This window comes from Spea bombifrons, chromosome 6, assembly GCF_027358695.1.
Source record: "Spea bombifrons isolate aSpeBom1 chromosome 6, aSpeBom1.2.pri, whole genome shotgun sequence".
Classification (NCBI taxonomy): domain Eukaryota; kingdom Metazoa; phylum Chordata; class Amphibia; order Anura; family Pelobatidae; genus Spea; species Spea bombifrons.
The window spans coordinates 391734-413390 of NC_071092.1; the positions used below are offsets into that span (position 1 = coordinate 391734).

At 47.2% G+C, this 21657-nt stretch overlaps 2 protein-coding genes across 2 annotated transcripts in view; one reads left to right on the forward strand and one right to left on the reverse strand.

The window, feature by feature from the left end:
• Positions 1-646: 646 nt before the first annotated feature.
• The window catches only part of SYN2 (synapsin II), a 34612-nt gene continuing 13601 nt past the window's right edge, over positions 647-21657 (reverse strand). Inside the window, exons 2-11 of the mRNA XM_053468612.1 lie at positions 21590-21647; positions 21223-21314; positions 20847-21003; positions 20367-20456; positions 9980-10042; positions 9271-9413; positions 8763-8837; positions 4417-4519; positions 2800-2949; positions 647-1022 (exon numbers count right to left, since the gene is read on the reverse strand). Of these exons, the coding sequence (XP_053324587.1) occupies positions 894-1022; positions 2800-2949; positions 4417-4519; positions 8763-8837; positions 9271-9413; positions 9980-10042; positions 20367-20456; positions 20847-21003; positions 21223-21314; positions 21590-21647 (1060 nt within the window). The 3' untranslated portion in view covers positions 647-893. The remainder of the gene's footprint in view (positions 1023-2799; positions 2950-4416; positions 4520-8762; positions 8838-9270; positions 9414-9979; positions 10043-20366; positions 20457-20846; positions 21004-21222; positions 21315-21589; positions 21648-21657) is intronic.
• Positions 10758-18545, forward strand: TIMP4 (TIMP metallopeptidase inhibitor 4). The gene is made up of 5 exons (XM_053468619.1): positions 10758-11026; positions 15236-15336; positions 16216-16330; positions 16524-16645; positions 18026-18545. Exons 1-5 carry the CDS (start codon positions 10897-10899, stop codon positions 18221-18223), a joined length of 666 nt encoding a protein of 221 aa, XP_053324594.1. The 5' UTR covers positions 10758-10896; the 3' UTR covers positions 18224-18545.

A 21657-nucleotide genomic window follows, 5' to 3' on the forward strand; every position in this document is an offset into this window, starting at 1 on the left:
ACGCATGAAACACGTCACGTGGCGCGTCCACGAGACTGCATGCAGAAATGCCGGCTTCCCGGTACCATCTGTGGCTTTCTGGTGCGTTTCGGTGTCGCCCGCAGCGCCACGAAGCGTAAAGAACACGGGAGGCACCGCAATCACCCCCGACAGTGAAAATGGCCCCCTGACCGCCGTATTCCTGGGACCCCGCGGAGCCCGTTACGCGTGACACGCGTGGGGCGTAAGTCCGATCAGGTTTGGGTTTAACTCCAGCGAGCAGCGGGATCTCACGGAGGGTGCCGGGGGCCGCCGGCCGGACGAACATCACAGGTTATGGCTATCGAGAAATACAGTAACTGCGACCGCTGAGACCCGCTAACTATTTACATTCACGCGGCGGGTACACAGACTGCGCCCCGCGGACTCCCCGCCGTGGAAGGCATGGGGGGGTTTGGGGGTCACAACGATATCTCACTTATAAATCCCGCACGGGACACGCGTGGAGCTGGACACGCCTTTCACAGACAGTATGACATCACACGACACGCGGCGTACAGACTCCATGCGCACAGAAACCGTAACAGAACCAGGAAAGGAAAAAACAAACCCGACGAGTGAGAGGAACGCACTGAGCGCCACGCGTGTACGCTAAACATGCGCAGGAGGCCCAATCACGCGTTTCTGCGCGCTGGAGAGAAGCCATCGTGTCGCGGGGACGGTTCTGTGTGCCGGCAGCGAGGGGGGGGTCACGTGTTAAACGGGGGACATTGGAAGCGTTACACACACGGACGAGGGACACCCGGACACGGAGGGGCAGACGCTGCATAGATACACAGAGTTCCACGAGGTGAAAACTGCACAAAACCACCAGGTTTCCCTTCATTTCTGGTCTTCGCTTCTTCGGCCCCCATTCAAACGGCCTGGACCGGCTTCGGCCCCACAGCGACCCCGTTACAGTCGAGGATGTACTGCAGGCAGCCCTGTGGCGGGGGCCGCTGCGCCGGGGTCTTGCTGGGGTCCGATTCCTGCAGCGTTCCGCTCTGCAAAAGAGAGAGAGAGCTCAGCGCGAGACACCAGTGACATCATCGTGGATTTACCCGACGCGCTCTATCAGGTGATATCTGGGGCAGAACAATCTGCGGGCTCCACCCGTGGGGGCAACGGGGTGAAACAACTAGTGTCACATCCCTTAATATGAATCTAAATGCCCCAGGGGGAGGGGGTTCCCAATCTGAGTTATGGGGGCCGCTCTAAGGGGAGGTACTGATCGCTAATAATTTGAAAGAAATTTGGAAAGTCGTTATGTTTTTGTCAGCTGACGGGGCGGAACGCGTCGCCGTCAATCAGTGATTTCAAAAGATATATTAATTGGTAACCGCACCAAAAACGCTTGAAGCCTGTGAGGAGCCCGCATCGCGCACGCTGACCTTCGCTCCCTGATGCAACACATTGCGACAGTAAATACTCAGAACGCGCGGGGCACAGGAGGCAGGGGGGCAAATATTTGGGAATAAAACAGCAAAAACATATTAAATAACCTCATCAGAACACGATTCAGGGGCAGAAAGCCAAATGCGGCTAGTGGGGGGGGGCTGGCGGGGTTATTTAAATCAATTAATGCAATTATACCCCTGTTTGCCTCATCATTCAGTTTGCTGGGTGCTTCTTCCTGCCCCTAACCAGCCCCCCCCCCCGGTGGATGCAGCACGCTGGACAGGAACGGGTTAATACGCACAGTTCATTAAACAGGTATGGGGCGCCACCTGCTGGGCACAGCCTGCGCTCCGGCCCGTCCGCACGCTCTCGTGCAGTCATGTAATATGTGTTACACCCCAATGTATTGTACAGTCATGTAATATGCGTTATACACCAATGTATTGTACAGTCATGTAATATGTGTTACACGCCAATGTATTGTACAGTCATGTAATATGTGTTACACGCCAATGTATTGTACAGTCATGTAATATGCGTTATACACCAATGTATTGTACAGTCATGTAATATGTGTTACACGCCAATGTATTGTACAGTCACGTAATATGTGTTACACGCCAATGTATTGTACAGTCATGTAATATGTGTTACACGCCAATGTATTGTACAGTCATGTAATATGCGTTACACGCCAATGTATTGTACAGTCATGTAATATGCGTTACACACCAATGTATTGTACAGTCATGTAATATGTGTTACACGCCAATGTATTGTACAGTCATGTAATATGTGTTACACGCCAATGTATTGTACAGTCGTGTAATAAGTGTCCACATGGCTCAGCAACTCAACTCACAGTAAAGTGCATCACCTTATCTATAACATTTATATTTTTGCTGCTGAAAGTTAAGGGAGGTGGGGGTTAATTTTGGGGCAGTTACGGTTAATGGGGTCTTTAGGGTTAATTTAATAGTGAGGACTGAGGAATTAAATTAATTAAGGGGGCAAACTAAGGGGATTCTAAATCCTGGGGGGGTGGGCAGTGAAGATTAATCCTGTATTTAGTTATAAAAGTATCATTGTGTCAGTGAGCTGCTCAGAACGGTTCTTTGAGTGAGTGAACTGGTGACTCAGAGCAGCTCAGAACGGTTCTTTGAGTCAGTGAACTGATGAGTCTGTGTGCTGTGCAGATGACTCACTCTAGGATCGTATTACCAACGCAGTTAATGATTCACAAACTGAACTGTTACAAATGAGTCGTTTAGTCTACTGAACTGATTCATCTGGTTCATTGAAAAGAATCGGTTCAGAAGAATGATTCGTTCATGACCTGGACATCACCAACCACGCGCGTTCTGCGGTGAAACCAACACCTGCCTGGGGCTGCTGGGTCTCCGTTGGTCTGACGGGCGATGGTCCCGGAGTCTTACTCAGAATCTGGTTCATCTTCTCCACCACCAAGTCGGCGATCAGCTGCCGGTCCTCAAACTGATGGTCCCCAATTAGGGGCATCGTGCAGTCCATGACCTGCCGGAAGAGGAACATTGTTACCGTCTCCACAACATCAGACAATGTATCTACTACTAAACGTGACAAGCATGGTGACCGGGAGCAGCCGCTGTGGAATCTCTCTATATCTATGGAATTATATATTGCGGGACTAACGTTAATGGGCTCGACCGACTAATCGGCTTCTTGGTGAACGGAACCAGATGTCAGACTCAATGCAACAAAGTGTCGCAGGCTGAGGAACGCGCAGAACCCACTCCCACGGGAGACCTCAGCCCACTGGTGGGGCCGCCTGGTGCAGGGTAACCATTCCTGGATTCAATTTGCACAAACAAACCCCAAAATAGCAGCCCAGCCCCCGAATTAACAGCCCCCTCACCCCCGCTTTGTTGGAGGGATATTACTAGCCGTCTGCGGTGGGCATCAGGTACGGCGGGGGGCAGACAGGCTGCTTCTATGTAACTTTAGAACCAGATGCTAAAAATAATATTTATGGCATCAAATGAGAAACAAGTCAAATAACGCCGTTTCTAACAGAAACAATCCGCCTCCGAGCCAAAAATACCCCCCGAGGGCCACAAAGTCTCTCTATCAGTCGGGGGAAAGGAGCCGGTGGCCTGACACGCTACACAGAACTGGGAAAGGAGCCGGCGGCCTGACACGCTACACAGAACTGGGAAAGGAGCCGGCGGCCTGACACGCTACACAGAACTGGGAAAGGAGCCGGTGGCCTGACACGCTACACAGAACTGGGAAAGGAGCCGGTGGCCTGACACGCTACACAGAACTGGGGCTCATGTCGGCTGCGTGATTCTGTGACGGCAGATGATTGAGGTTCGTCTGAAGGACTCGCGGGGCCGGAGAATGCGGTTATCATGTTTCGTTACATGCGATGCGTGTTATTTCATCTCAGACGTCTTCATCAAGAGATGGCGGAAATGAGAATGAGGGGATGAAGCTGCACGTTGGGAGCGTACCCGCTAAATGGCACGTCCCAGCTCAGCCTAAACAATAAAATGGAGTCAGAAGGCGCACCGCGGCCGCGCAGTCATTGGCACCGCGTGAGCGCCGGCCCTCAACTAATCAATGACGCAATATGATAATTATGCTAATGGCGGCTTCATTCCCTGATGGACGGTTTGTAATCTCTGGTGAGAACATCACGTTGCAGAGAGGTCACCGAGCCAGCTTCCGTCTGCCGTGTTTATTACACGTTAATTCCGTGAGACTATCTGCATGTGGACATTCACGGCTGTGCAGGAGGAACGTCTGATAGGTTGATGGACAGCGCCGCGCAGGAGGAAGGTCTGATTGGGTGATGGACAGCGCCGCGCAGGAGGAAGGTCTGATTGGGTGATGGACAGCGCCGCGCAGGAGGATGGTCTGATTGGGTGATGGACAGCGCCGCGCAGGAGGAAGGTCAGATTGGGTGATGGACAGCGCCGCGCAGGAGGTTCAGACGGGATCTCGTCGCTCACATCTCACCTCGATAATATAATCCTTTCCATCTTTCCCGTGAACAACTTTTACGCCACAAATATCCAGCCCGCCGAAGACTTCTGAACACGTATCAGCCCAGAATTTATACCTGCAGAGAAACAGAGGAAACACGTAACATGCAAGCCTCATACAGAGATACATGCCAACATATGTGTTAACATTGTACAGAATATTATTTATAACATTAGAACATAGATAATCCTATAGCGATTTCCCCCGATATACTGATATCTATAATGAAATACCTCGATATACTGATATCTATAATGAAATACCTCGATATACTGATATCTATAATTAAATACCCCGATATACTGATATCTATTATTATATACCCCGATATACTGATATCTATAATTACATACCCCGATATACTGATATCTATAATTATATACCCCGATATACTGATATCTATAATTATATATACCCCGATATACTGATATCTATAATTATATACCCACGATATACTGATATCTATTATTATATAACCCGATATACTGATATCTATTATTATATACCCCAATATACTGATATCTATAATTAAATACCCCGATATACTGATATCTATTATTAAAAACCTCGATATACTGATATCTATTATTATATACCCCGATATACTGATATCTATTATTATATACCCCGATATACTGATATGTATGAAGGCCGATTTATTGGCCTGTATTTGTGGGAGGGGCCTCAGCAGCACTTATATACCAGGCAGTGGCCTCCTTTGGGTGTGACGACGGTGCTGTGTACCTGGAATATCCCGAGTCAGCTGACACGTCACGAGAGTTCCGGGACAGCAGGTTCCCTTTCGAGTTGGCGGTTAGGAACTGACACTAAGGTCGTTCCGGTCCCGGGTCAGTGTACGCAGCACGCTCGAGCAGCACCGTCTATTTTGCTGCCCGGTCGGCGGTGTGTCAGTTTCCTTAGGTGAGGGGAAGCTGGGCACCGCACCGGAACGTTCTGCCTGGCAGCCCACATCGTGGCTCCCGCGTGGCATTACGGCTAGGGCGCAGGAGTCAGCGAGACTCTGTCTCGGTTTGTCACGCAGGTTTTCCCCCTTGCACGGGCAGTCGTGCTTTACGGGGGGGGGGTAGGTAGCGCACTGGCCACGTCACTGTTTTCACTTCACGCAAACAGATTTCTCAGCCTGTCATTACAGCCAATGCCGGCTGCTTCACGTTTGCACCAATTGTTTCAGAGCTCATCCTAAATTAGCGTGTCCATTAAAATGAGATGTCTCTCGCATTTGAGATATTGGTCATGTAAGTGTTGTTTGTAATAACTGTTATGTATCATTTAGCTGTGTTGTTTTGCCCTCTTTAGGCATTCCTCCTACGCAGCGGTTATGGCAGAATGCAAGCCGCTTAGTTTAGTTAGTTAGGCAGGTAGATGGTAGTATGTCATGTAGTTATACACGTCACAGGTAAGCCCTGACCACAACTATAATTATATACCCCGATATACTGATATCTATAATTATATACCCCGATATACTGATATCTTTAATTATATACCCCGATATACTGATATCTATAATTATATACCCCGATATACTGATATCTATTATTATATACCCCGATATACTGATATCTATTATTATATACCCCGATATACTGATATCTATAATGAAATACCTCGATATACTGATATCTATAATTATATACCCCGATATACTGATATCTATTATTATATACCCCGATATACTGATATCTATTATAATATACCCCGATATACTGATATCTATTATTATATACCCCGATATACTGATATCTATTATTATATACCCCGATATACTGATATCTATAATGAAATACCTCGATATACTGATATCTATAATTATATACCCCGATATACTGATATCTATAATTATATACCCCGATATACTGATATCTATTATTATATACCCTGATATACTGATATCTATTATAATATACCCCGATATACTGATATCTATTATTATATACCCCGATATACTGATATCTATTATTATATACCCCGATATACTGATATCTATAATTATATACCCCGATATACTGATATCTATTATTATATACCCCGATATACTGATATCTATAATTAAATACCCCGATATACTGATATCTGTTATTAAAAACCTCGATATACTGATATCTATTATTATATACCCCGATATACTGATATCTATTATAATTTTCCCCCGATATACTGATATCTATAATTAAATACCTCTATATACTGATATCTGTAAATATATACCCCGATATACCGATATCTATAATTATATATACCCCGATATACTGATATCTGTAAATATATACCCCGATATACCGATATCTATAATTATATATACCCCGATATACTGATATCTTTAATTATATACCCCGATATACTGATATCTATTATTATATACCCCGATATATTGATATCTATAATTAAATACCCCAATATACTGATATCTATAATTAAATACTCCGATATACTGATATCTATAATTAAATACCCCAATATACTGATATCTATAATTAAATACCCTGATATACTGATATCTATAATTATATACCCCGATATACTGATATCTATTATTATATACCCCGATATACTGATATCTATAATTATATACCCCGATATACTGATATCTATAATTAAATACCCCGATATACTGATATCTATAATTAAATACCCCAATATACTGATATCTATAATTAAATACCCCAATATACTGATATCTATAATTAAATACCCTGATATACTGATATCTATAATTATATACCCCGATATACTGATATCTATTATTATATACCCCGATATACTGATATCTATAATTATATACCCCGATATACTGATATCTATAATTATATACCCCGATATACTGATATCTATTATTAAATACCCCGATATACTGATGGAGGCCGATGAATGCTGATGGGTGGATGGAGGCCGATGGGTCGGTGGGTTGATGGGCGGATAGGCGCTGGCACAGTGGGTGTAAAAGGAATGCGCCGCCCGGTGCTCGGATTCATTCACTCGCATTGTAATGATTTCCTTATCGCCAGATAGAGCGCCGGCTGCGGCCGAGTTACGGTTTTATAGATAAGGGATCGTAACTCAAACAAAACATAAGGAGCGGCCGCTGTTTTATGGCCATAAAGGTTACATTTTAATCCGCGGTCTCCCTATAAGGAAAATGGCCAAATAACCCCAAACTGCGGGGGCAGGAAGCTGAGCCTGAGGGTCCGGCTGGGGCTGTTATTGTTGGACCATTTCGGCACGCAGGAGGAATTATCTACGAGGAAGATCTGCAGACAGATGGACAGACGCATTTCACGCGACTGCAAACCTGCGACAATCGGGCAGCAGCATGGCGACCACGTCGGATACCCAACACCCCCGAGTCACGCGGTGAGACCGCACCGGATCGCTCATTCTACCAAAACCCAGCAAAAGACAGCTGACCGGTGACTCCCGATACCGGCCCTGAATGAATGTTCCCTTTGTACAGCGCTGCCGCGGGGCATCACAGGTCCTGCCAGCGGGTCCTACGCGGCACAAGGATGTTTATCCGGGCGAAACCACTTATTCCGATCGTAAACAGCGACGTTTCCGGGACATGCCGGCCTCGTGTGAAGTGCGCACGTTGTCTATTTGTACAAGGAGATAGCACTCGCCGGGTGTCAGATGGCGTCTGAACCTCACGGAATGGTTCTTTTACTGTTCGTCGTGCGGGTAATTCCCACGCGTGTTACACGGCACTGACACTACAGGGTGCAGTCACTAAATGTGTAAAAGCCGCCGCGGTTCGCCGGTTACATGGCCTCCGCGCAGTGATATTCCCCGTGTAATATCTGTAGCGATGGACGCCGGGCACCTGCTCTCTGTACCCGACCTGTAAAAACAGCCTCCAAGCGGAAAAGGTTATTTTTAAAGCTCATTTTTTGGGACAGAAATGAGGTTTCTCGGCGGCTCCTTTGGTCAAACATTTTGTGGTTACAATAAACCAGGGAGGCGAGCGGAACGACGCGTGAATTACCTTCTGAAAGGTTTCATTCTTTTATTATCCGAGTAACGCTAGGCGAGGCCTCCTTCATTCTCTTTCTTTTTGGGGCTTGTTCTCTTTTATTCTCTATTTATTTTTAGAAATATTCTGGAAGAACCCATCTAACTCTAAAACAGACACGGAAGTTACGGGACGTGACGGACTGAGCATGTAGCGGGAGGACTCGACAAGCTGCTACCACGTATCATGCCGACCCTGCGGGGCGAGGTCATTCTTACACCGCTGATACACATAATACAGCGCTACGGAATATGATGGCGCTATATAGAACAATAAATAATAATAATAATACCTTTCAGACATGGCCACCTCCTCCAGCATCGCAGAACCCGCGTTCGTCTTCCAGTTCCCGGATATCGAGGTTTTCCTGGACAGTAAGGAGGGATAGTAGCTATTAACCCATTCAGGGGTAAACGTTAAAGGTGGCCGTGAGGGCCAAGTCACCCTTAACCCCAAAGTAATAGTGCGCTGTATGACTACCTGATGAAACACCTTCAGAACGGGGACACTGGGAGATTTACCCCCAATCACAAAACCCATAGATGGTGCAGGAAGCGGGGAAACGCCCCCCCAATCCGCAGCTTATTGCACCGGACGGGAATGGAGCGTCTCAGCCCTGCAGCTTCCTTCTCCGGACTCTCATGATTGCCCCGTCTCTGACCCCAGGCGTGTCAGGGACCCCAAATACCAGATTAGGGCCCCTCAGCCCATACTGCCTCGGGGTCTCTGTAATGACCATGTTCCACCACAACCTCCTCCCACAATGATGTCATAACGATGTCATATCAGGGATTCCTTACATATACGCCTTGTAGCTGCTTCCGATCTTCTGCACCCGGATGTCGTATTTGGAGTCTATGAAGGGCTCGGTGGTCGCGTAGGTCTGTGTCAAGGCGACGACGCTGGCGATGTCCTGGAAATCGTAATGGTTTTCTACTTTAACCTGCAGATGAATCAAGACATCCGACTGTTACTGTTTATTGTTCTATGTAGCGCCACCATATTCCGCAGCGCTGTACAACGGGTGGGGCATCTCGTAGCAGCAACGGGCGGTCAGGTAAGCGGTTCAGATGGGAATGCGGAGACATCGCTGAGCGACCGGCCAGGAGACCCTCAGGAGCTTCCCACCGGCCCACTGGGGCCAAACTTAGGCAATGTCATCAGGGCGATTCCCGTGGAACCTGTCTGTGGGAATTCGGGTAACGAGGTTATCTTATTGTTAATTAGGGCGGTTTAATTACTGCCCTTCAGGCTTCAACTCAACTTCCTCGTTCCTCACAAATTGCCTCCTAATTGCCCTCAGCCGCGAGGCGCTCGCCCTATGCTTTTTATTAAGGACAGGTTTGGAGAGCTGAGAAGGGCAAATAATACTGGTGTAGGGGGGCATTATGCTGGGGGGGAGTTGGGTATCAGCTGCCTATTAAACCCAATTCATACATCCCTGGCAGTGCCGCCCTGCAGGGATGGTGCAGAAACGTGTTTATTAAGTCAATCTGTTACTGGAGGTACCTTTCCCACTCCGGAGTGCGCATGTCCGATCTTCACCACCACAGGGAACGTCGGCATCGCCAGCTGGAACAGAGCAAAGAACGCGGTGTCAATACATGGAGCGACCGACATACCCCCGGCAACCAGACAGCAACGGGCAGAGACACCTATCACACGTCACCGATGGCAACCAACAGAGACACCTATCACACGTCACCGCATCGCCATCTATGGCAACCGACAGAGACACCTATCACACGTCACCGCATCATCACCGATGGCAACCGACAGAGACACCTATAATATGTCACCGCATCGCCATCTATGGCAACCGACAGAGACACCTATCACACGTCACCGCATCATCACCGATGGCAACCGTCAGAGACACCTATCATACGTCACCGCATCGCCACCTATGGCAACCGACAGAGACACCTATCACACGTCACCGCATCATCACCGATGGCAACCGTCAGAGACACCTATCATACGTCACCGCATCGCCACCTATGGCAACCGACAGAGACACCTATCACACGTCACCGCATCGCCATTTTATCTGTTTCTCTTATTATCGGTTGTTGTAAGAAAGTGGAATAAATGCAGAAATAAGTTTCCTAAAAATATTAAAAATCACTGAAAATCATGTAAAACTTTATCGTCAGAAAGCGGTGTTTGTGCCGTAAAGGCAGCTCCGTGGGTCTCCAGCCTGTCCCGAAACACACCAATAAATCTCACGCACGGAGCTGCGAGAGATCCTGTTGGACCGCAGCCAGCGATTGGTGCGGCTTCTCAGAGGGTGGGGCCCCCGGGGTCCGGGGCAATAAATAAGAGGGTTTTTATGCCGCTGGAATTAGGAGTCCGATGGCATAAGGCGCAGTCCAGGCTCCGGGTTCCAGACGTTACAGAGGAAAGCCGCAGGTTCCGACTCCAGGATGACTCCGGCTCCCCGCATTCTGTGCTTTGCACTCCTTTTGGTTTTAACCCTTTACGTGACGGCCCCGGCTGAGGCTTGCAGCTGCCTTTTCACTCACCCTCAGCAGCAGATCTGCGACGCTCAGATCGGTGAGTCGCGAACTTCACTTATTGTTTGGGAAGGACGGGGTGGGGGGCCGAAGACGTGCGCGGTGATGGCAGGCGGTAATCAGGTTGTTGGAGGTGAGCGCAGGGGTGGAAGCCGACGGCTCATCTGGTATTAAAGATGTTAAAGATGCTGCGGAGGAGTCAGCAGGAACTGTCTAATGGTTGCTATGGTGATTGCACCACATCCTGCATCTCATCTGCTTTTAATATAATCCGCTTTGTAGGCTTAAATACAACCCCACGGGGGGTCTGTACAAAAACACAAGCAAGTCGTAAGTATAACATAACATAAGCCCCGTATAAAGTATATAATATAATGTAAACCCCGTTTAAAGTATATAATATAATGTAAACCCTGTATAATAACGTAACATAAAGCACATATCAGGTATAGTATAAAGTAATATAAACCCCGTATAAAGTATAATGTGATGTAAAGCTTGTAAAGTATAATATGATGTAAAGTCTGTACGAAGGAAAGTATATCATGTAATATATGTAATATAATGTATAAGACCGTATGAAGTATAATATGATATAATGTAATATAATGTAAAGCCTGTATGAAGTATAATACGATATAATGTAATATAATGTAAAGCAAGTATAAAGTATAATATAATATGATATAATGTAATATAATGTAAAGCAAGTATGAAGTATAATATAATATGATATAATGTAATATAATGTAAAGCAAGTATGAAGTATAATACGATATAATGTAATATAATGTAAAGCCTGTATGAAATATAATATAATGTACTATAATGTAATATAATACGATATATTATGATATAATGTAAAGCCTGTATAAAGTCTAATACAATATGATATAATGTAATATGACATAAAGCCTGTATGAAGTATAATATATGATATAATGTAAAGCCTGTATAAAGTCTAATACAATATGATATAATGTAATATGATATAATATGATATAATGTAAAGCTGTATGAAGTATAATATAATATGATATAATGTAATATAATGTAAAACAAGTATGAAATATAATATAATGTACTATAATGTAATATAATATGATATAATGTAAAGCTTGTATAAAGTATAATATAATATGATATAATTAATAAAATGTAAAGCCTGTATGAAGTATAATATATGATATAATGTAAAGCTTGTATAAAGTATAATATAATATGATATAATGTAACGTAAAGCCGAATGAAGTATAATATAATATGATATAATGTAATATGATATAATATAATGTAAAGCCGTATGAAGTATAATATAATGTACTATAATATAATATGATATAATATGATATAATGTAACGTAAAGCCGAATGAAGTATAATATAATATGATATAATGTAATATGATATAATATAATGTAAAGCCGTATGAAGTATAATATAATGTACTATAATATAATATGATATAATATGATATAAAGCTTGTATGAAGTATAATAAATGATATAATGTAAAGCTTGTATAAAGTATAATATAATATGATATAATTAATAAAATGTAAAGCCTGTATGAAGTATAATATAATATGATATAATGTAATATGATATAATATAATGTAAAGCCGTATGAAGTATAATATAATGTACTATAATATAATATGATATAATATGATATAAAGCTTGTATGAAGTATAATAAATGATATAATGTAAAGCTTGTATAAAGTATAATATAATATGATATAATTAATAAAATGTAAAGCCTGTATGAAGTATAATATAATATGATATAATGTAATATGATATAATAAAATGTAAAGCCTGTATGAAGTATAGTTTGCTATAAAGCCTGTTTTCAGAGCCACCCGACCAGCAAACAGAACGTGTTCCGTGCGTCTCGGAGCCTCACGCTGCTGGACACACAACCAGAAAAATGTAAAAAGCGTATAATTTGGCGTCCATTGCCGGGGTACTTAGCTCTCACCCGGTGTGCTCAGTAAATGTAGAACATGACTCTCCGGATTAGCATGTGAATGGAGCGGAGAGCTCCTCGCGCATACTGATTCACCGCTTTAATCGCCCTGACACAATCGCTTTGTGGTCTGGCCTCCTAACAAGTCGAGTTTTGTCAAAATTGTGAGCGCGGAACATTCCAATTTCCGTCTCTGAGCTCTCGGGGAACCGTTCAGGGGCCGACCCTGTGAGGCGCTTTCATAGGCTTTGGCTTCTTTGAAAAGTTTGTTTTTGTAAGTTTTGTGAGTCTAGAACCCCGTGAGTCTGTCCTCTCGATGACGGGGTTCCCCCGGATTCTAGCCGATCGATCAGCGAGTTCTGGTCGCTGCTGTAAAGAATCATTTGAATACTCGAGCAGTCGGTGCTTCGCCGAGAAGGTCTCGCTTGGAATGTTTTCTCAGATGTTGCTTGGCCGATGAGCACGGGGTCGGTCGGGTCGCGCATGCTGAGTCCAGAATGTCACCCTTGTGTGCGGCTGAGGCGAGGTACAGCAAACCACGGGTGCCAAGTGCCACGAGAAATGAAAATGCATAAACGTGATTACCCCTCAGGTCTCCACCGAGCGCCGGGGACACGTAAACACAAAGCGCATTGTGTTTAACCCTTTATTTAAAGGTCAACTCGCTCCAATCACGAGGAGATCAACTAAACGTGTAAAAGAGGTCTAAAAAGCCTCCAAATTCATGGAGGAACTGAATGAAGTCTGCGCCAAGCAGCCTTCAGGGTGACTTTTGTCTCTGTGATTAGTGATGAGACACTTTGTCTTTTTGTGTCAGGGGGTTTTGTCTTTTCTGGCTCATTCTCTCACAACAAACAGTGCAACAAAACACAGAGACCAGTCAGTAAACCCTGAGCAGACGAGGGGGCCGCGGTGGGGAGGCGCAGGCAGAAGGATGGAGCAGGACACAGAAATTCCATATACCTTATTGCTTTAAAAAATAAAGCTAAACGATGATAGTCTGGGGACTGCAGATCCGCAAGTCTGACCTCACCAGAAAGAGATCAGAAGAGACCAGAAAGAGATCAGAAGAGACCAGAAAGAGATCAGAAGAGAATCAGCGCAAAATCGCTTGCCTTCTAAGAAAAGGTTAAAAGAACATCAGCGCTGCGGAATCTGCGGGCGCTTTATAAATAAATGTTATGTAACATGAAACGGTGTAAAAACTTGTTGATATTTTTGTATCATGAGATGGAAAAGGTCACTGGGCTCCGAGAAAACATCGCCAGCGGGACACGTGAGCGGCTCAGATACAGAAGAGACATAACACCAGGCAATACGTCTCTATAATGTATAGCGTGGGGTCACGTGATCATCCTCAACATACAGAATACTCTACACCCAAAACATGTTCCTTAACAGACACGCAGCCACGGGATCTCCTGAAATTCTCTGCCCATCTGCGTTTAACGCGTAATTACACCCACGGAGTTAATTAGCCAAACGGGACGGGCATCTCCCCTGTTTACTGTCCCTGAAGGACACGCGTGTGACGTGTAACAAAGAGGGGGACATTAAACAGCACACAACTAAACGGTGTAACAACCCAGGAGATTGATTCCTGCCTGTCTGTCCGTCCCTCTCTCCGTCTATCTGTCCCTCTGTCTGTCTATCTATCCCTCTGTCTGTCCCTCGGCCCGTCTGTCTATCAGGACCAAGTCAGAAGCCTCTCCCTCCGATCCCCTGAGCAGCTCAGGATGGGCAGACACCGTTAAGCACACATATGTAACGCTACCATGTGACGAGCCTCACATCACCAAACACCTTCTTAATGATTCTTAAACCATGAGGGGCCGGCATCAAAGCAGCCAAAACCTCAGCCCAGGATCTATTCCGGGAACATTGAGGGTTCATTCACCCTTATTCCTCCCCAAAAACATCTAAATTATCTTAAAATAGACATTGACGTATTTCTCATCTGAGAGGCCGGAGCTGTGAAAGCTGTCGGTATCGGACGCCGGCGCGGCATGAAAGTTCAGACACGGCCCCCTATGAAACGGAGTGGGCAGTAAATGTATCCCAAACAGCTAAACGTATGGAAAAGAGGCGCAAATCCACGTTTTATCACCCAGATTAGACAGCAGACCGTGCCCTGCCCTGGTGGGGTATATTCGGTGTATCATGCCCCATACGACGGCACGGCTGTCGGAGCCGGTGGTCTGGGTGAGTGGTGCGTGCGCAGCGCTCCCGTCTCTGTTGGCGCTTCTGTTCCTTCAGATGCTTTTCTTTCTCTTTTTTCAGTGATTTCTGCAAAAATTATTTGCAAGAAAGTGATTTCCATGCGGGAGAAAGGGCCCGACCCCTTCAACAAATATATCCAGTACGAGATCAAGATGATTAAGGTACAAACCAGATCCCGGCCTCAGGGGGAACTCACACCCACCCAGGCACTCACACTAACACACACACACCCAGACACTCACACTAACACCTGGGCACTCACACTAACACACACCCAGACACACACTCACACTAACACCTGGGCACTCACACTAACGCCCAGGCACTAACACCCACCCACCCAGACACTCACTGTTACAGGGTCACCGTACCCAAGGCTGGGACCCCTGTTTGAGGGCTGAGGAATCACCGGTCAGTCCCTCATACGGAGGTCCTGCTATCCACGGATCAGTCAGACCCCCATTCACAGTAAAACAAGAACTTTATTTACAGACACACAGAACTTTATATATAATCTCAATTCAATGAGCGCCGAACCCAACCCCCAATCCCATCACCCCCAATCCCATCAGTATACAGGGGATGTATCGGGTGAGGGGATTAAGGGATACGATGGGTTCCCCCACCTGTGTTATCATGGTGGGGGTCATGTGATCAGAACCAGGACACAGATCTGCCCACCAGACAAACACTTTTTCTTCCTTATTTTAAAGGCAGCCTCCCCTTTTTTCTAATACATTTACTTATTGATATAGTGGCAGCATAATCCGTGGTGCTGCATTAAATCCACGCCTTAAATACACAGAATCTGCCCCGTGGCCTAAGAGACAAACAATCTGTTACTTCAGGTCGGTCAGATTAAAGATTGACGTGGCTTGGGTGAAAAACCCCATGGTGTGGCAGTTACCGGTGACTCTTTGCCGTATCACCCGCTCGGGGTGTAATAAGCACACATTATTACGCAGTACAGCAGAGCATGGAGATTAGTGGCAGACGGTGGACATTCCCTCGCTTTCTCACTCTCACTTCTAATGTTACAGATGTTCAAAGGATTTGGGCAAATAAAAGATATCCAGTACGCGTACACGCCGGCCGAGTCCTCTCTCTGTGGGGTCTCGTTAGATACCACCAACAAGCGCCAGTACCTCCTCACAGGTAGGAACCTGAATATTAGAAAGTGCGTGGGGAGTAACGAGTTTCGCAAGGTTTCCCCGTGGCGCATGGGCCGGGTCGGCCGCACTGTATGCCTCGCGTGTGATTCGTGGCGGGTGGGTTTAGGCTGCGTGGCGAGGGGTTCGACGCGCGTCGGGTTCTACTCTGTGACGCTGAACTTTCTTCTATTTCTAAGGTCATATTTCTGAAGGTAAACTTTACATCATGCTTTGCAATCTGATTAAGCCGTGGGAGGACGTGTCCTTCTCTCTGATGAAGATCTTGAATCAGAAGTTCCAGATGGGCTGTGACTGCAAAGTAAGTAACTGACCGTCCCGTGTCTCCTTCCCCACAATACCAATAACACGTGGCCCCCCATGTCTCCTTCCCAACAATACCAATAATACGAGGTCCCCCCGTGTCTCCTTCCCAACAATACCAATAATACGAGGTCTCCCCGTGTCTCCTTCACCACAATACCAATAATACGAGGTCCCCCCGTGTCTCCTTCCCAACAATACCAATAATACGAGGTCCCCCCGTGTCTCCTTCCCCACAATACCAATAATACGAGGTCCCCCCGTGTCTCCTTCCCAACAATACCAATAATACGAGGTCCTCCCGTGTCTCCTTCCCAACAATACCAATAATACGAGGTCCCCCCGTGTCTCCTTCCCAACAATACCAATAATGCGAGGTCCCCCCCGTGTCTCCTTCCCAACAATACCAATAATACGAGGTCCCCCCGTGTCTCCTTCCCAACAATACCAATAATACGAGGTCCCCCCGTGTCTCCTTCCCAACAATACCAATAATACGAGGTCCTCCCGTGTCTCCTTCCCAACAATACCAATAATACGAGGTCCCCCCGTGTCTCCTTCCCAACAATACCAATAATACAAGGTCCCCCCCGTGTTTCCTTCCCAACAATACCAATAATACGAGGTCCCCCCGTGTCTCCTTCCCAACAATACCAATAATACGAGGTCCCCCCGTGTCTCCTTCCCAACAATACCAATAATACGAGGTCCCCCCGTGTCTCCTTCCCAACAATACCAATAATACGAGGTCCCCGCCGTGTCTCCTTCCCAACAATACCAATAATACGAGGTCCCCCCGTGTCTCCTTCCCCACAATACCAATAATACGAGGTCCCCCCGTGTCTCCTTCCCAACAATACCAATAATACGAGGTCCCCGCCGTGTCTCCTTCCCAACAATACCAATAATACGAGGTCCCCGCCGTGTCTCCTTCCCAACAATACCAATAATACGAGGTCCCCCCGTGTCTCCTTCCCCACAATACCAATAATACGAGGTCCCCCCGTGTCTCCTTCCCAACAATACCAATAATACGAGGTCCCCCCGTGTCTCCTTCCCAACAATACCAATAATACGAGGCCCCCCCGTGTCTCCTTCCCAACAATACCAATAATACGAGGTCCCCCCGTGTCTCCTTCCCAACAATACCAATAATACGAGGTCCCCCCGTGTCTCCTTCCCAACAATACCAATAATACGAGGTCCCCGCCGTGTCTCCTTCCCAACAATACCAATAATACGAGGTCCCCCCCGTGTCTCCTTCCCAAGAGAGAGACAAGAAAATGAGGCGGCCACAAGGCCACGAGACTGTCTCAAATCCGGAGCTGTTTAATGTACTTTCAATGCGCTAACGAGCTCCTTAACTCTTTGCACACAGATTGTCACGTGTTACACGTCGGAGTGCGCACTCGAGGCGCCCAACCAGTGTCTCTGGACGGACTGGCTGATGGAGAGGCAGCTGCAGGGCCCACAGGCCAACAATTACGCCTGCATCAAGAGGAGTAACGGCTCCTGCAGCTGGTACCGCATCGCCCCCTACACCATCAAGGACTACTTTCTCAGCAGTGAACCCTAAGGGCCATGTGCTGCGTTCCACCAATCACCGCCAGCTTACAGGCCACATGTTATATGAATCTGTTAGATGAATTCTGCACGCACTTTCTTGATTTGAAGGAATCGGTGGCTGGGTAGAGCCTATGGGTGATTTCCACGACACAGGAGCCGGCGTGTCGCTGACGTTCTCCTGGTGGCCTCTGTGGGCCATTTCACAAAAGTAGAAGCCCTCATTTCTTTGTCTTCCAATAATTTTACTAATACCCTTGTTGTTCCTCGTACATTGTGTCACGCTTCCTACAAGAAGCCGGGAAAGGGTCTGCGGTTGTGGTCAGCGTGTATCAGAATCATGACACCGGTGTAACCGTCTGATTAGTGAAGCCCGCGCCGCACGGTTTGGGAAACGTTCCGCCAGAACCTTCCGTTATTTCAGATTTTGGTGAAAGGTTCTGCGGTGTTTTTAACAATGAAACGATGCGCGCGGCGGGGGAGGCGGCTTTCCTCAGATCCGCTTTTCCAATTGGCCGACATCATGTCACAAAAGTGCGTTCGCTGCCAGCAAATGTTTAATTCACAGACATTCTGTACACGGGCCACTCGCCCCCCAAACTCTGTCAACGTGACAAAGGAAAAGGGTCCCCCAAACCTCCTGCTACCCGAGATCTGTATTTATTATTCCAGCAGAGATCCTGCCCATCGAGCAATAAACCCTGACTCATTAGAACCCCGACATATTATTCTGGAGACACGGTGCTATAACGGTCCCCGTGCCCCGGAATGACCCCCCCGGCCCAGGGAGTCACGGCTGCTGCTTGAGAAACGTGGCGTTGCCCAGCGGCTCATTCTGATTTCTCCTTTCTATAATGACTCAAACGACAAGCGCTTTCTGTAAATCATTTTGTTACTAAAACAGATGAATAATAAGTCAAATAAACGCTATCCTTAAGTTATTTAGGACAAAAACTGTGTTCACTGCTGTGTGGGTCCTCAGCAAATATCCAGGCCGTGGGTTATATACCGATCCCCCGAGCCGTGGGTAATACACCGATCCCCCGAGCCGTGGGTAATACACCGATCCCCCGAGCCGTGGGTTATACACCGATCCCCCGAGCCGTAGGTTATATACCGATCCCCCGAGCCGTGGGTTATACACCGATCCCCCGAGCCGTGGGTTATATACCGATCCCCCGAGCCGTGGGTAATACACCGATCCCCCGAGCCGTGGGTTATATACCGATCCCCCGAGCCGTGGGTTATATACCGATCCCCCGAGCCGTGGGTAATACACCGATCCCCCGAGCCGTGGGTAATACACCGATCCCCCGAGCCGTGGGTTATACACCGATCCCCCGAGCCGTAGGTTATATACCGATCCCCCGAGCCGTGGGTTATACACCGATCCCCCGAGCCGTGGGTTATATACCGATCCCCCGAGCCGTGGGTAATACACCGATCCCCCGAGCCGTGGGTTATATACCGATCCCCCGAGCCGTGGGTTATATACCGATCCCCCGAGCCGTGGGTAATACACCGATCCCCCGAGCCGTGGGTAATACACCGATCCCCCGAGCCGTGGGTAATACACCGATCCCCCGAGCCGTGGGTAATACACCGATCCCCCGAGCCGTGGGTAATACACCGATCCCCCGAGCCGTGGGTTATATACCGATCCCCCGAGCCGTGGGTAATACACCGATCCCCCGAGCCGTGGGTAATACACCGATCCCCCGAGCCGTGGGTTATATACCGATCCCCCGAGCCGTGGGTTATACACCGATCCCCCGAGCCGTGGGTTATACACCGATCCTCCGAGCCGTGGGTTATACACCGATCCCCCGAGCCGTGGGTGATATACCGATCCCCCGAGCCGTGGGTGATATACCGATTCCCCGAGCCGTGGGTGATATACCGATCCCCCGAGCCGTGGGTAATACACCGATCCCCCAAGCCGTGGGTAATACACCGATCCCCCGAGCCGTGGGTGATATACCGATCCCCCGAGCCGTGGGTAATACACCGATCCCCCGAGCCGTGGGTAATACACCGATCCCCCGAGCCGTGGGTTATATACCGATCCCCCGAGCCGTGGGTTATATACCGATCCCCTGAGGCAGAGAACATGGCGGCCGGTGGCGGCCGGTGATATAACAGAAATGCCTCCTTACCATCTCCTTGTGGTTCGGGTAAAACGTCTGCTCGATTAATGGAAATCTTTCTGGTCCCAGCATCTTATAGGCTGATATAAGTTGGGCAAACTGGAAAATATAAAAATAATAACAAAAGGAAATTTACTGCATTTTCCACAATAAATTATCAAAAGTCTTACCATAGAGAGGCACTCGACTGGCTACCGTCAGGCATGATAGATCTCTATGGTACCACGTCTCTAGCTCCACCCACAGCCCAGCCCAGATGCCTCGTGGGTCTGTGCACTGAGGTAAGAGACGCCGCCGAGGAGATCCACCGAGCGGTTCCATATCACACGAGGTATAGAGGCCTTAGAAGAGGGCAGGGGAGATCTGGCCTTCGCATTAATGATGAATAAACCTCTCCGAATGATTAGAATCCGGTTTATTCAGTGAGTTCATGAAGTTATTGCTACGTGTCCGGGAGGGGAAGGTTATGACGCGTGGACAATCACTTACCACCCATGGCTTGTCACTAAAGTTATAAATGGACTCCAAGGAGTTTATGCTGGGGATTCCGGCGTACTGCAGGCCGATGATCAGGTTCCGGAAATCTTCATTCTCTGTCATGCTGAAGGAATGTTGTCGAATGAGGACAAAATCTGGTCGGAACGACCTAAAAGTAGAACAATTACAGTTTCTCAGAGAAGGAGGGAAGCATAAAAAACCACAGCTTACATAAATCACTTCCTTCCTTTCTCTCTCCCAGCTGCCAGTGACCCTTCTCTCTCCCAGCAACCCTTCTCTCTCCCAGCGACCCTTCTCTCTCCCAACCGCTGACTACCCTTCTCTCTCCCAGCTGTATTAACAATAACAAATTTTTTACTTTGCTTACCTGACAATTTTATTCCCATTCCGAACCATCTGCAAGTCTACGGTGTAAGCGCCATCAGAATGCGCGGAGAGACTGATTTCTGAAAACTCAGCCTTAAAAGAAAAAGCAAAAGTGACGTTTTGTAAATGAAGAACATGTCAGAGGGTAGAAACACGTGTGGTAACCCTCAGCCGGATATAATCCCCTGGGATGACCTGGGCTGTGGTGGCACAAACTGCTAACCCCTGGGGCGGCTAATGGAGAAAACAGACCCCCCCAAAATACCACGCGAAGCATCTGAACCCTGCGCAGGTCCCCGGGATTATTACCCTTAGCTTGTCTGTAAGCGTCAGTAGCGCAGTAATGTTAATAAAGCCCAACGTCTCACCTGCTCCACTCTTATCTCGTAGTTGCCGTGGACCCTCTTTCCTCGGAAACATTTCGTCCTACAATTAA